General features: G+C 32.2%; 1 protein-coding gene across 3 annotated transcripts; it reads left to right on the top strand.

Moving 5' to 3' along the window:
• The first annotated feature begins 8 nt into the window (after positions 1 to 8).
• LOC137580518 (pseudouridylate synthase RPUSD2-like) lies at positions 9 to 7950 on the top strand. Of its 3 annotated transcripts, none has more exons than XM_068294593.1 (10): positions 9 to 214; positions 617 to 886; positions 5972 to 6152; positions 6210 to 6432; positions 6489 to 6576; positions 6636 to 6856; positions 6917 to 7107; positions 7168 to 7418; positions 7478 to 7633; positions 7692 to 7950. In XM_068294593.1, the coding sequence occupies exons 2-10, from the start codon at positions 689 to 691 to the stop codon at positions 7764 to 7766; spliced, it is 1584 nt and encodes a 527-aa protein (XP_068150694.1). In that variant the 5' UTR covers positions 9 to 214; positions 617 to 688; the 3' UTR covers positions 7767 to 7950. The 3 variants fall into 3 exon arrangements, with proteins under 3 accessions (XP_068150694.1, XP_068150692.1, XP_068150693.1); XM_068294591.1 differs by having other exon boundaries at positions 9 to 464; XM_068294592.1 differs by having other exon boundaries at positions 9 to 886.
• Positions 7951 to 15366: the final 7416 nt, after the last annotated feature.

Here is a 15366-nt window from a genome sequence, read left to right as displayed (position 1 = left end):
AACGTGTTTATGCTGTGCGGGCGAGTTTTTGTTTTGCTTTTATTAACGGAAAATAATTGGATTTCATTTGTGAAAACTATAGAAAAACTACCGAAAATGTTAACAAATATATTGTGAAATTTTAATACACTAAACATATTAAAGTATTTGGTGGTAAAACGTCACTAAAGTGCAAATGCAATTTGTCCACAGTGATTAGAGCAAACAACAAATTGTATGTAATGTGCATTAAAGTGCAGATAAAGTTGTTCAAGTAAAAAAGCATTCTAATAGCTGTCTACACATATTAAGTGTAATGTACTGTCGTGGCAACTTCTTAATTCCCGTGTATACATAAAAAAAAACATAACCCCAAATTACCAAAAACCAAGTGCCAACTGCATTTCATTTCCCTAATCTTTATCTGAAATATATTTAATGATATTATGAATGTCCTGCGAAACGTGCAAAATACAATTCGTCTGGCAAGTTACATATGTATATTAACATACACACATACTTATGCATACATACATACATATGTGAATTCATACATATGTATATGTTTATGTAAATAACTGAGCGCACGTGGTAATTGTTTTGGTTATTGTGGTTGTTGTTATTGTTGTTATTACAGACCCGTTGCAACATCCAATCACATTTAAGTCGAAATTTGTTTTTGAAAGAACATTTAAATTGGTGGTTCAAAATGGACCAGCAGCAATCAAAATTGCTGCGACATGCACAGACGCAACACGGCGACAATTCAACAGATATTGACAACATTTTTGTGAATCGTGCCGCAAATGTTAATAAGAACATTCAACCACCTGATGCTCCATCCCCGGAATGTGTTTGGTTTCATCAGATTGACAACGAAAATGGCAACAGTCCCGAAGAGAAACAAGTAAGTATTTCTATACCACAATATGATCTTAATAATATACATATGTACATATGTATGTATGAATGTATGTATGTATTTGTAAGTAGACGGGAAAGTCTATTGTTCAGATCAGTTAAAAGCTTTTCCAATTCGATCATAAAAACATAACGGTTTCAATTCATAGGTTTGAATTTTGCTAATATTTTCAGCAAGTTCAGATTCCAAATTGTTTTTAAACATAAATATAGTTATTTTTATTCTTTATTTTTATACCCTTGCAGAAGGTAGGATGTTTGTAATTTTATTTTTTGTTATTTGATATTTTTTTTACAAAATTCGAAAACACAGACGTATAAAATGTCTAAAAAACGGCATTTTAGTTTCCTGTCTTTATAAATCTTTTAAACTAAAAGTATTCATAATTTAAGCTACGTTCTTGTTTTTATTAATATGTAGAGATGCCATTTATTATTAAAAAACTGTCATTTTATTTTATTTATTTATTTTTCCTTTTCAAGTTTCAAAGTGTTTTTCCAATAAAAATACTTTTATTTTAGTTCGATAATTTTTAGACAAATAACTACAAAATCCGCATGATAAATTACAGAATAAATTAAACTAATTTCGTTTATCATAAAGTTTTTAAAAAATATTATTATTCTTGTTATTTATTAATCGACTGTTGGTTTAAATACTAATCGGCTTGGCTTTTGTTTAGTTTGTTTTTTCAATGGATTTGATTTATACTCAATAATTTCGTTGAATATCTATTGATACGAGGGGGAAAAGAGAGAAGGGCGTAGATAGAAGTACTTAAGAAGTAAAAGGATTCATTTTAAAAATATGGATAAAAATGCTTATTGTTAGAGCTTATTTAAATTGTTATACATAAAAACATGTGGACTTATCTGCAATCTTCCTATGTATGCATCTTCAATTAATACTTTTAATTGATGGCACAAATTGCATTTACTTGATTCCACTTAATTTACTTTTTAATTATGTGCTAATACTGTTTTAATGTGCAAATGCAGTTGTCGAATAGAAAATTTCCCTTGATACCAATAAAATTGCATAAGCAAGTTAGTTTACTATCCGGATGAAGTTCACACTGAAATTTACCCCAACTCCAATCCCAACCCCAGCAACAAACTCGACTAAATTGTTTTGAGCATTCCCGTTTTGGCCCCCAAAGACATTTTGCGCCCTTTGTGGTACGGCTAAGATGCAGGCTCAATGGCTAAAGCATTTCGCATAAGTGACGAGCGGAGTTTGTTATTAAAAATGGATAGCGGATACAATGTTTGAACTCTCTCACCTGATTTTATATTGTATTTTGTCGAACAGATTCTGACTAGGAAGCAGTTTTTAAGGATACACAGCCTTGTAAATAATTAAGTTGATTCCTGCTGCTTTTGTTTTGTGTGTTTTTGTTTTTTTGTTGTGTAGAGGGTAAGTGAAATTTTTGTCGGGAATTGTATCTATAATGTAGAAAATGAAGTTGCTTTTATTTAAATATGTTTATGTAGGATAACAAAATATGGAAAACAGTAGAACCTATGCATAAATTGAAGAATTTTATGGCTATACTTGACTATTTTTAACCCTAAGGTTATCTACTACAACATTTTTTCACGACTTTACAAAGAACATACCATTTTATCCTTGACTCTGTTCTAACTTTTTTCACTAAACCTTTTTAATAATGTCAGTTGAAATTAAACACATTTTACAGTTGAATGTAAATGAATAATCTTTGTTTATTATTATTATCGACATAAAAAATCTATCAGCGAGTACAAAACATTTGTGATATAATAAAAATTTAATTTGCAATGGACAAACAAACAAAGGGATAGAGAATATCCTTTTTGTGTTCACTTACGTACAAATAAGCAACTAAATACCCCATAGGACTTGGCAGAAGAATAACTTTCTGTGATTTCGCTGTAAAATAAAGTAATTAAATGACTTTCTCGTTAGATTGCATATTTTACATATTTATTGTATACTTAAAAGAGGCAAATATAAATTAGGTTTAAAGAAAACTTGTAAATTTCAGTCAATTAAAATACATTAGATAAGACGAAAATAGTAAACAAACCGAAATGTTCCCATTTAACGACTAAAAAAATTCAATTTTTATTGATATTCAACCATTGGTCATGTTGCCATGAAACAGAAATGCATAATTCATGAAAGGGAAGCCATATTTAACTTTGTTTTATTATTGCCATTGTAAAGACGAATAAGCTATCTGATAAAAAAAGGACCTGTGTATATACATATGTACATGTGTATGTATGTAGCGTAAATCCAACCAGGTGTTCATATTCAAGTAAGTAATGAGCTTTTATGTGTGTGTGTGTAAATGAATTGAAATAGAAATCAATCAACAGAGATAATTAAGTTACATATCAATAGATGGATGCATAAGAGCTTGAATGCCCTGTTGTGTTATGCCATGCGAGAATGGGAATAGTAATTGCAATAAATACCAGGATGAGGGGGTTAAAATTTAATTTACTTATTGCGGAAACTGGAGAATCAATCGTACTTTTAACTTAAGATACTGCATACATTAATAACGCCTTTAGTAAAGGCTAAAACTTAGCAGTACAATTCGAATTAGTAAGATTTTAATTATTCGCTTTTCCGATTCTCCGGAATTTGTCTTCTTATATTGGAATTCCATTCCACTCTTTTTAAAACAAATATTATTTGCAAACGAAAAGAGTTCTATCATTGCTGTTAGGTTAATGTTTCAAGGTGACACAGAACAACGTTATAGTTCCTGAAGTATTTCGAACATTACCCTTACGATATTCTCAATATTCCGAAAAATAGTCTTTAAAATACCTATTTTAAAGATTTTTATTGCATATTCTTCATATTTATTCACTTTAACGCCGTAAATCTAAACAGAATACTCCTAACTAATTGCAATTACAAAGTTCCTAAAATGCTACGAAAAAACCCAAAAAAAAAAAGCATATGAAAGGACGACAACTAACGAGCTTAAAACTGTAAACAATACCGCACCTTTAAACCTCTGTTTTAGTTAGGTTGAAACCACACCTGACTGTAATGTATTACACATTTCTACATTTGAGTTTGCTACGGTTAATTAAGTGGTCCTGCCGAAAAAAAGAGAAAAAAAAAAAAAAGGATTTTGCACAGACATGGACACGTGACATGGAATACTCTTGCATTCTGTCCAACCTGAAGGAATGAATATGCACTAATATATTAAATTCCTCAAGAGTTCTTTATGAAGTGTATGTAACAGAGAGGAATCTAAATCAATAACTTATGACCTAGCAAGGATATGGAGCATTGTTAATTGATTTGTAATGCATTTCCCTTTAACTTGCACGATTAAAGTCAGCAACTTTAAGATAGACACACTGTAAAAAGAAACAAAAACCTGTGAAACAGGTGAGTAACAATCCGTTTGCCAAGATTGTATACCAAGCCACACACACACACACACACACACACACACACACACACACACACACACACACACACACCTTTCATTCTAGACAACGAGTGGTTGGTTGATGGTGCGGTGTGCCTGCTTTTGTGTAACCGTGTAAAATAAAGTGTAAGACGTGCTGAACAGACCCGTTTCACTTACCTTCATATTTTTCAGCGCGGATTTGTCATAATTATTCCTCATTTTGCCTTTCCTCAAACGACACTGCCATTTTGGAGGCTTTCCTTCTCAGAGTGGGTGTGGCAGGCAGTTGAGTAGGTTGGATTTGAAGACTGTAGTGTCCCCGTCATCGTTTTCGTTGTGGTTTTCTGACGAGCTACTTTTGTCAAATTGGCTTGTACCTCGCGTTGTGGTGTTTCCGCAATTATTAGTGCCTGTCCTATTACCAGTGCCGTCTGCTTTTAAGTAGTCGGCGCAAAGTGCGGTCTGTCTCTGTATGCCAGGCACTGAATGGCTTTGTTTCCCATAGTAGCGTCTTTTGTGTCCCTTGCATTTTAAATGTTCATAATATACTAGTGCATTAATACATTCACCTTTATATAGAAAGTAAAACATGCATTTGTATGTGAGATGCATGCTTACGTTTTTATAATCCTTTTTTCTCCATTATAATGTTGTCAAAAGATTTAGGACTACGTATATATAGATCTGCATAAATTTGCAGAGTGTCAAAAGTCCTTCAGTCTGTTATTTGCTATCACGCTTCCTGTGTAAAAGAAATGTAAAAGAATACTACATATAAAAAACCTATTTGTTTTTGGGGGAAGAAGTTTGACATATTATGAAGCTACTAATCAGTTGTTTTTATTACGAGGAAGGGATTTTGAATTGTAAATCTTCAGATGTTACGCTTGAAAGTTTAGCAAATGTTTGACCAATTTGGGAAACGTCTAAAGAAATGCCTTCAGAGTTAACTGTTTTCGTCCTTTCCTCTTGCTTGCCATTATTTGCCGCAACCTCAATGAAAAGTACATAGTCTGTGTGTTGTGTAAGCTAAACAATGCCGAGACAGCATAAAGATTAAGGCCCACTTGCATATTGACTCCCACGACTTTCCACAGGCGGAAAACAACCAAAAATTTGCATCGCCCCTTGTGATATGCAACACTTGACAAAAACACAAAACGTTGCCCAGCAACACAGACTTGTGTTGTGGTCTGATAAGAATATTGCTGATCGAGCTACAGCTCGTTGTTGGTCTTGTGTCGTGTGTTGCCAAAATCATAAGCCAAACTAAATTAGGTTTTATTTTAATCACTTATGAATAAATTAAATGTTTTAATTAAACTCTATGGATTAATAACTCTAAGTGAGGCTAATTTGATGAAGGTTCTTTATTGATTTTATTTATTTATTTATGTGAAAGTTTCTCAAGTCAAAAAAACTACTAAAATAATAGTAAAAATAATAATTTATTATTTCTTTCATTGAGAATCTCCTTAATATGCACTTAGCAGTCTTCTTTGCATAAACAAATTAAACGTATTGATTAAAAATAAACTAAAAACGTTTTAAGCTTTATTTCTTACAATTTGACTTTGAGCTTAGGAAACTGATTTTTATTTTAAATAAAAAGTTTATGTATTTTGTTTTTCTATCATTTATAGGCACAATTAGATACTGGCACAACACCAAACGAAGGTCAAGCAGCAGAAAAACGAAAAGCAACAACTTCTGATGAAACATCGGAGGCGAAAAAGATTAAATACGAAAGTAAAAATCCTAAGGCAACACGACCTGGATTTAATGAGGATAGATTTGAGGAGACTTCCTATTACATTGAAAATGGTAACAAATTTTTATATGACAATTTATAAAACAATAATTTAACAAGTCCGTGTCTAGGCCTTAGAAAGGTTTATCCCTATTTCTTCACATTCACAACGTTCACCAAAGGACGTTGGGTTGGCGATAAAATCTTAGATGTGTTTTCGCGTGAATTTCGCGCACATCCTGCCGAAGTTTATCAACGGAGTATAGAGGCCGGTAAACTGACCGTTAACTACGAAAAAGTTCCTGCAGACTATAGCCTTAAGCATAATGATCTGCTGGCAAATGTTGTGCATAGGTAAATAGTAACCAAAAGTCGTATATATGTAGATAATGATACAAATTGTTCATCAGACATGAAGTACCAGTTACTGCCCAGCCTATTCGAATAATTCATATGGATGAGGACATTGTGGTCGTAAATAAACCTGCATCAATACCAGTAAGCCTTAAATGAACTCCATAATAGATCAATAGTACATTTTTCGAAACACTTGTTAGGTTCATCCGTGTGGTCGTTATAGACATAATACTGTTGTCTTTATACTTGCCAAGGAGTTTAACCTGAAGAATTTAAGGACAATACACCGACTTGATCGTCTAACATCTGGTTTACTTCTATTTGGACGCAATGCGAATAAAGCCAGAGAACTGGAGCAACAAATACGTCAACGGCAAGTGCAAAAGGAATATGTTTGCCTTGTGGAGGGAAAGTTTCCAGAGTGAGTAAGAAAATTTAGTTAATATTTAAGTCTTGTCAATATTTATTGCATACTTTTCAGTGGCATAATCGAATGCAATGAGTCCATTGAAGTTGTTAGCTTTAAAATTGGAGTTTGTAAGGTCTCGCCGAAAGGAAAGGACTGTAAGACGACATTTCAGAGACTTTCCCATGTTGGTGAATCTAGTCTAGTCCTTTGCAAGCCTCTCACTGGTCGTATGCATCAGATACGAGTACACTTGCAATATTTGGGTAAGAAGTCAATCTAATTTGTGTCAGTTAAATGCTTAATAATAGTATTATAATCAATAGGCTACCCAATTGTCAATGATCCTTTGTACAATCATGAAGTTTTTGGTCCACTCAAAGGACGAGGAGGTGACATTGGTGGCCGAACGGATGAACAATTGATAAGTGAGCTAATTAGTATACATAATGCTGAAAATTGGTTAGGAATCGATGGTGACATTGATACTGCTCCACTGCAGCCCGTTAGTGTCAAAGCTAATGCTATTAAAAATGGTAATACCTTGAACTCTGCTCCAGCAGTTTGTCTGCCAGAAGTAAGTATCCTAGCAATGAACTTTTACCCTTAATCTACTCCATGTTCTATTCTCTTTAGCAAAGTGTTGCCACTCAAACTGGCCATGATGAACCAGACTGTACATTTGATGTGAGCAAAGTCACTTCGGATCCAGATTGCCATGAATGCAAATTAAACTTTAGAGATCCAGGTGAAAAAGATCTCATTATGTATTTGCATGCTTGGAAATATAAGGTGAGATTATTAAACCTTGATGAGACAATTTATAAAGTTAACTTATCCATTCTTGCAGGGTATCGGCTGGGAATATGAAACAGATCTGCCAGCTTGGGCTTTGAAAGACTTAACTAGCGAAAATTCGGCGTGATCATGGGAATTAATAAATTATTCCCCGAAAAAGTGGACCAACTTTAATTCAAAATTACAATAATGAACATTCTGAATCTACAAATAAGTTTGTAATACTTAATTATTTATTGTTTATACTGAAATCTTAAGTCTCAGTTAGGCACAATAAAGTTTCAATTGACTGTCAATTTTGCTTGATATAATCCCAATTTAGTAATTTCTATTTAATGAATTTCAAAAACTGTTAAAAAGCTAAAATCGCTAGTTTTCCTTTGGTTTAATGTGTTTTACTACTTCTTAGAGTAGGTGGGTGGGTGGGTTTGAGTATATATTTATATATATAAAGTTGAAATTAATAGCAGGCAAAGTTTTTAGTTTACGTAATACAAAACACACCTTGCCCCTGTTGTATGTGTATTATTCTTGGCCACATAATATTGTTTATAAACATGCAGTAGCTGAGCAAGCTGAGCAAACAGTGGCAGTTGAAAAGGGGGGTTTATGGGGGCTTAAACACACATTGTGAACTAAGAAAGTCACTTAGTTTTTTAGTTAGATAGTCTAAAATAATGCTTTCAGTGCCATTCCAGTTGTTTGGTATGACAAACCCCTGAAAGGAAATTGGTAGATTCGCCACTGTTTGTAATACTTTCAATGGTGAAAACGCGATGTCGTCATTTTTGGTTTTGTCCAGGCAAAAAGTCAATTTAGAACAGCGCGTATATAACATCAACTATATATGTATGTATGTACCTACCAACCCATATACATTGTATACGAATGAATGAACGTAGAAACGCCAGAAAGAAAATTTAATGGGTGAAAGAGCACACCTACAAAATATCGTGCTGATTTAATCACTCTCCTAGTTGGCACCAACGAACGTCAACTTTTACTCTCATATACACGCACATAAAATGAAAAAAAGCAAAAAGAACCCCCCGGTCATCCAGAAGCAGCGAAACCTTATAGCCACTGGCCATTAAATGTTGCCCTAAATGATGGGCAAGCCTTTTCTTGGTTATACCTTTCGTGACCGACTGTTTTTCAAGGAGAAATATCATATATACCCATATACATATATATATATACTTACCTTCTATGTTCTTTTGCCAACTCTCTCTCTGACTGAATGTGGTTAGTGGGTACAGGTGTGTTAAAAAGTCACGCAGTCAAAAACATGCAATGCGCCCACGAATCTTGTGAGCATGGTATTTTCTGTTCTGGAACTCCAAGGACCAGTGAGAACCTCACTATGGCACGTGGTTGATTCGAAGGCATTATAAAAATTAAACAACAGATTCCCATTTTCCTGAAAACTTATCGATATTGCTGGAACTTAATTTAATGAAATTTGTTGTCACTCTAAAGATAACATTTAGATACACTCAAAGGACAAAAATATTGGCTTAAAAGCGTCTCTGTATCTGTAGCAATAATTAGTTCTATATCTAGGTCAAATTGATGAAAATTAGTGTTTAATTTCGAAAGTTCAACTAATTGGCTTGACTTTTTGGTATCCCTAGTAAATGTTTGTCAAATTTATCACATTGGCCAGTTTCAACTTTGATTTTGATCTGAACTACCTCTCGACTTTTTTAAGATAATGCTCCTTAAGTTTAGTCATCAAAGATTTTGCACTTTTTCTGCTAGGTGTACTTTAAAGCAAAAGGGCCACATTCAGGCTGGTGAGTCCTTCCTAAAAATTATGGGCCTGAATTGCATACCAGAAAAATATTCAATTCATCCTCAAGTCTCCCTATTTATAAAGAGGTTAGATAGATACTCGACTTATATGTGTATTATATTGTGATATTAATTATGTTCAAAAGGAATTTGGAAGATTTTTTTGTAAGGTTTTATATTTAAGAGTGTTCCATGCCTTAAAACACATTTCATATTCAAGGAAACCATACACTTTAAAGGTACCTGGATACTCTCAAATAGTTTCAACATAAAAAGCTAGGCTTCTATAAAGTGCATTCATTTTATTTCTAGAAATTCTTCAATACGAAGGGCTTTATACTCTTATACATAGCTCACACACCAATAGTGGGTCAACAATTAGGTTTTAAAACATAAAATTAGGATCAATCGTTTAGCAGCAACCTTAATATCCTCAATATAAGTTAAGCATTCATTTAAATTTTCCTAAATGCTGCTTAATTTGTTTTAACTTGGTTAAAGCACATGACTTAGCTTTTAAATCAATCAAATATTAAATACACATATAAAATACCTATTTAAAAACAAAATTTTGAATTTGCATTTTTCTTATTAAACTATTTACTTATCATCTTGTAAGTGTATACAAATATCAGCAAATGGAAGTTTGAACGTCTCGTTAACTAGCATAAACCCAATTGTCATAGTTCCTTATCCTTAATTAGTTACATGGGTACTGGCAGTTGACCTAGTATCTAAATTAAAGGTGAGTAATCAAAAAAGGCATAATTTTAAGCAAAGTCATGGCTTCGATTTTAATCATCGAAACTGAGTGACATTTTTATTAAGAAAACTTCTGAGAATGTTGCATATACATTTTTCTTGCTAAAGAATTAGAAAACCTTTAAGACATGCAACCTACGAAAAAAACTGAAAAAAAAACAACAACAATAACAAGCGAGAAGAAAACAAATATGTGTTGCCACAACATTGCAGTAAAGACGCCGTGTCATTTCTTAACGCCCGAGGCAGATTTCAGACATTTTTTCCTTTTTGCAAAGTGCAGACACATGCACACATGTTGAAAATGTTTTCGCCAACATCTCAGCAGAATGTGTGCGGTGGAAAAGTGAAAAACAGATGAGTGAAAACCCCTACTCAAGTTTGATATGAGTAAATACATAACTACATATATAGTTATATATGTACATAGGAATGAAAGTAGGGTAGAAGACCCAAAAGCCCTAATTTCATGCACGCACATTCACCCAGAATGATTATAAAGCTCAAGAATTTAAGTATTGCAATTTGATCCTCGGTTTTTTTTTTTTTTTTTGATTTTAAGACACAAAATGGCATTAATGACAGAATCGAATTCAGGTTGTTGAATTAAAATGATTTGCACGCAAACTGCCACAGTTGGATACACGCGTGCTCTATCTTAATGTCTTTGAAATGAATGTGAAGGATGGGTTTACTTATTGATTTCTTCCTATTTTAATGCTCCTTCAGAATTCGTTTCCATTGCATTGCATTGCATTGACATTTTGAATGACAACTTAGACTGTAACAATTGTTTTGATGCAATGCTTTGCCTTTGTGGGGGGCATTTCCCCAACTCACATCCTCACACCCAAAAGAGGGTTCTTGTTTTCTTCTATGCAGCAAACACGAACATTGACAGCTTTCAACATTTCAGTACAAAGTAGTAGTAGTTTGGTCTAGGTGTTGTTAAAAGCTTTCACTGATTGCCAGAGAGATATATACACTTTGTTAACTGAAGATCTTTGAAATTTGAAATATATTCCAAAGGTATTAAAGTTTACTGTCCTTCTAAACGAACTTCGGATATTCAAATTTGCCCTACTACTACTACTAAACCCAGACTAATGCTTAATCTTGTTGTGGATAATGTATACGCCATGTGGTGCAGACCTTGGAAACTTCCTGGAATTATGCCTCAATTTGAATATTCTCAAGAGAAATCGTAGTCCATTTGCAATATTTACAACAATGAAACACGCATATTAAATTGACCCAGAGGACCTTAATAACTATAGCCAGTTTAATTAATAAAATAACTAAAACCAGCAAATGGAAGAAAAGAATTTTTTCAAGTTGGCCAAAAACTACTAGCCACTTTGAGTAATTTTGCATTCAATACCATCTTTGAATTCGGTTTAAACAGAAATTTTTTTAAATGTATGACACTCTATTTTCATATGCAGAATACTAAATTAATATATTTTTACCTATAAATCATATTTACCCTGACTTGTTTAGAAGAATACCAGAATTTTCTTTTTAGCTATTTGAGGGATTAGAAGCTTTAATGTAGTCTAAAAACGAACAGACGCAAATCTTTAAGATTAAGGGAAAATACCATGAAAAATTGAGATTTCAACAAAAGTTTACTTTCGGAAATACAAATCTTCATTTAAATAATAAAAACCGGAATGGATAACATTCTTGTCATAATTTTAAATTTCCGGTAGATGGCAAGGCAAAGTGTGCCCACAATAGTGTCAACCAAAAATAACGTATACGCACGATGTGCAATCTGAATAATATTCGAATCGTCATTCTAATGATGCATATGATGAGGGATGATGAAAACTTGTCTACTTTTTGGACTAAAGTCTTTGTTTCAAAAGTCTAAACAAATAAATATTCACTTCTTACATGAATATAATAAATATTGTGGATATAGGAAAATGGGCGACCAAGATGAACGACATAATCATACATTTGACACATATGTATATATTTATTTAAGGAATTTCTGTCTATGTGTTTTTTAAATATATGTATACGTATAGAAATGTCTACATAAATTTGTATATATTTTTCTATTGTTTTGTAGAAAAGGGGACAAATGTTTGTGAAGAATTAATTTCAATTTTATACGAAACACATGCATAATATAATAATGTTCATAAATTTGCCTCATCTAATCTCAGAAATTAGAATCTTTTTGATATAAAAGACGTATACATAATATAGATTTATATACATGTATATGTATTTATGTATAAATTTATGTATGTGTGTGTACAAACACACACGTGTCTATTGAAATGTTAACATCAAAATGTAGCAACATAACAAAATTAAACGTAATACGTTTATATTGTACCTATAGAAGTATGTATGTATATATGTGTGATGGTATATAATGTATATCCTAAAAACCAACACGTGCCATATCATAACAATTGCCATTGATAGATATACATTTACCACACACACACCCATATATTGGTGTATACTGGCTTATGCCTACAAATTGTGCGTTTCATAAATTTACCTTTTTAAGCTTATATGCATAAAGAAGCCAATAAATTTGGGGGGATACTCACTCTTGTTTTCAGGTGCAAAAATCGATTGAATCGGTTGCATTAATGAAGCATTTTTAGCGGTTAACAAAAGGAAACCAAAATGAGAATCATTTTTTTGTTTAACAGTCCTAAGTTGAATTTTCAAGTTGTTAAAAGGGTCTAAAATATTTGGACTGGCTTTTCGTCTCAGTTTTCATCTGAGTTTAATATCAACAAGAAGCTTAATAATTTAGTTTTATTCCTTCAGATGGACTAAAGAAAATAAATACGTAGAATTGGCTTTCCAAAATCAAGAATATATATAGACATTCTTTATGGAATCGGAAACTTTCCCAAACATTGAACAAATAAACATTATGAAAAATTAATTAAAATTATCTTTATTCGATTTGAATTCGATACTCAACAAAAAATTCAAATTTTACGATTTTTTATTTTTCCTTTTGTTTGTCATAAAACTCATTATTGATTAAAGACATGAAATGTGTTTGCGATTAAGATCTTAATATAATGATTATTATTTCAGCGCCTCAAGATAATAATAAACAAATCAAGGCAAAACATATGCATACTATTTTAATTAAGAAAATTTAGCTTATAAATGGAATAAGTAAATACAATAAATGTTAATTCATGTGGGGACAAGCAGAGAAACAAATATACTTTTAATGAATGTTTCACATTTTGTTGATGACAGAATTGAAATTACTTTGATGATTAATTACAAAACTAATTAGGCACTTAATGTCTGCTTTGAGGCACTGAAACTGTAAATCAATAGCCAAATCAGAGGCCATCCTTTTGTTTATGTTGTCAATACTAAGGAAGATTATTGACCATTCGTTCAAAATATTTTGCTTTAGTCACTCATTTTGGGTACAGTTTCTAAGAACATCTCAAAAATTGGGTTTAAAGGAGTCAAAAGTATATAGTTTCGACCATCTAGTATCTGCTAGGTAAAAAGTTTTTCGAAAAGGAGTTTAAGTTCGGCAAAAATACTGAAGATGGTGGCTGACAGCCTTCTATGTCAGTCGTTTATTTACCAAATTCCGAAGTGAATATCTGAATAATCAATAGCATAAAATTTTGTATTCTCTATTTGGATATTACATTTGATAGTGTTAACTTTTTCCTTAGACTCTAACGAAAATTGTGAGTCAGCCTAATGGATTAATCGTCAGTATTTGTGTTGGAGCCTTTTTGGTTCCACAACATAATTGCTTGCGAATTACTTTCATTACTGTTGTCAAAATGGATTTGAGCCAAGATAAAGATATTTTCCAGCTCTCAATATATCCTAAAGCTTCTATGTCTTGAGGAAGGAGGCAGAAGCAAAACCTATCAAGACTTGAAACTAGCACGAAAAAGATGCTTGAAAAGGAAATCAACTTAAAATCTATTTGTATAAAAATACTCAAAAAGGTATTACCTATCAAAAGTCTGCCATAATTTTAACGTTTATCGGTGCAATTGATGGACACGAGGTAAGAATTTACACATTTAATGCTCCTTTTGGATTTATTTCAATAAATCAGCCAATAAAATTAAGCGAAATGTTTCAACTAACTATAGGTTGTATTATTGCAATCTAAAGGCCTTCTTTTAATTATCTATAACTACAGACTGGACATCAATCAGCGCCGATCTCTCCTGCATTTACTGCATTTTTATATGTATTTACTTTGGCAACAAAATGCGTCCAGAAGTTTAATTTTTACAAAATATTTTTATCTCGACCATGACCTTCATTTGAAAATAATGTCCCAGTGTGAATTAAAAATCATTGGGAATAAAGGTAAACATATAAACATGTAATGACCTAGTCGTAGCCTTCGATGAACTCTTGCTGAGGTCATAAATTTTCTTATGACAACTTTTTCTTAGGCTAACCACAAGAAAAATGTTTAGCATAAAGTTAGTTAGTTATTAAATGGACATGGACCATATAACTTTCCTTTCGCTAATTCTCACCTACATATATCAAAAGTCTATTTCGTAACGATTTTGAAAATTTAACATATTTTGTAATGTTGTGCGTATTCGGTTCAAACGAACATGTTGCCACATAACCAGGAATGGAGAGCCATGCACAGTGGAACGTTTGCTCTATATTTGTGGTAATAATATCAATTTAAGATGTTAAACAGATTTTCAATTTACAAGTTCAATCTAAACTGTATTGGAAATGACACTTAGAACATCACTTAAACTGTTTTTCATATTTTGTATAAAGTTTTAAACAATTTGTTTAAACAATTTAAATATTTTATTGCTTAAAAAGTAAACTTAAATTATTTAAATTTAAGATTGTTGCCAAATAAAGTAAACTTCGTTAGCTGTGACCCCTTAGATCAGGGGTTCATGTGAAAAAGGCTTATATCCTATATGTAAGTACAATTGTGGGAATGTTTTTCTTCTTCTTCTTAATTCACGAAGCTTCTTTAAGTGTTTTTAAGGAAATACCTATAATTGGCTTTTTGAACTAAAAAAAACCAATATAATAAAAGGTAAAAAGGGGGAACAGATTGTTAGACTTGAAATATATTTAAAACACTTTTAAAAATTATTAACTTGATCAATTCACTTTTACTTTACAAATATTCGTCAACTCGAACC

This window comes from Drosophila tropicalis, unplaced genomic scaffold (assembly GCF_018151085.1).
Source record: "Drosophila tropicalis isolate 14030-0801.00 unplaced genomic scaffold, ASM1815108v1 contig_845, whole genome shotgun sequence".
In the NCBI taxonomy this organism is placed as follows: domain Eukaryota; kingdom Metazoa; phylum Arthropoda; class Insecta; order Diptera; family Drosophilidae; genus Drosophila; species Drosophila tropicalis.
This window is presented reverse-complemented; position numbering and strand designations above follow the sequence as displayed.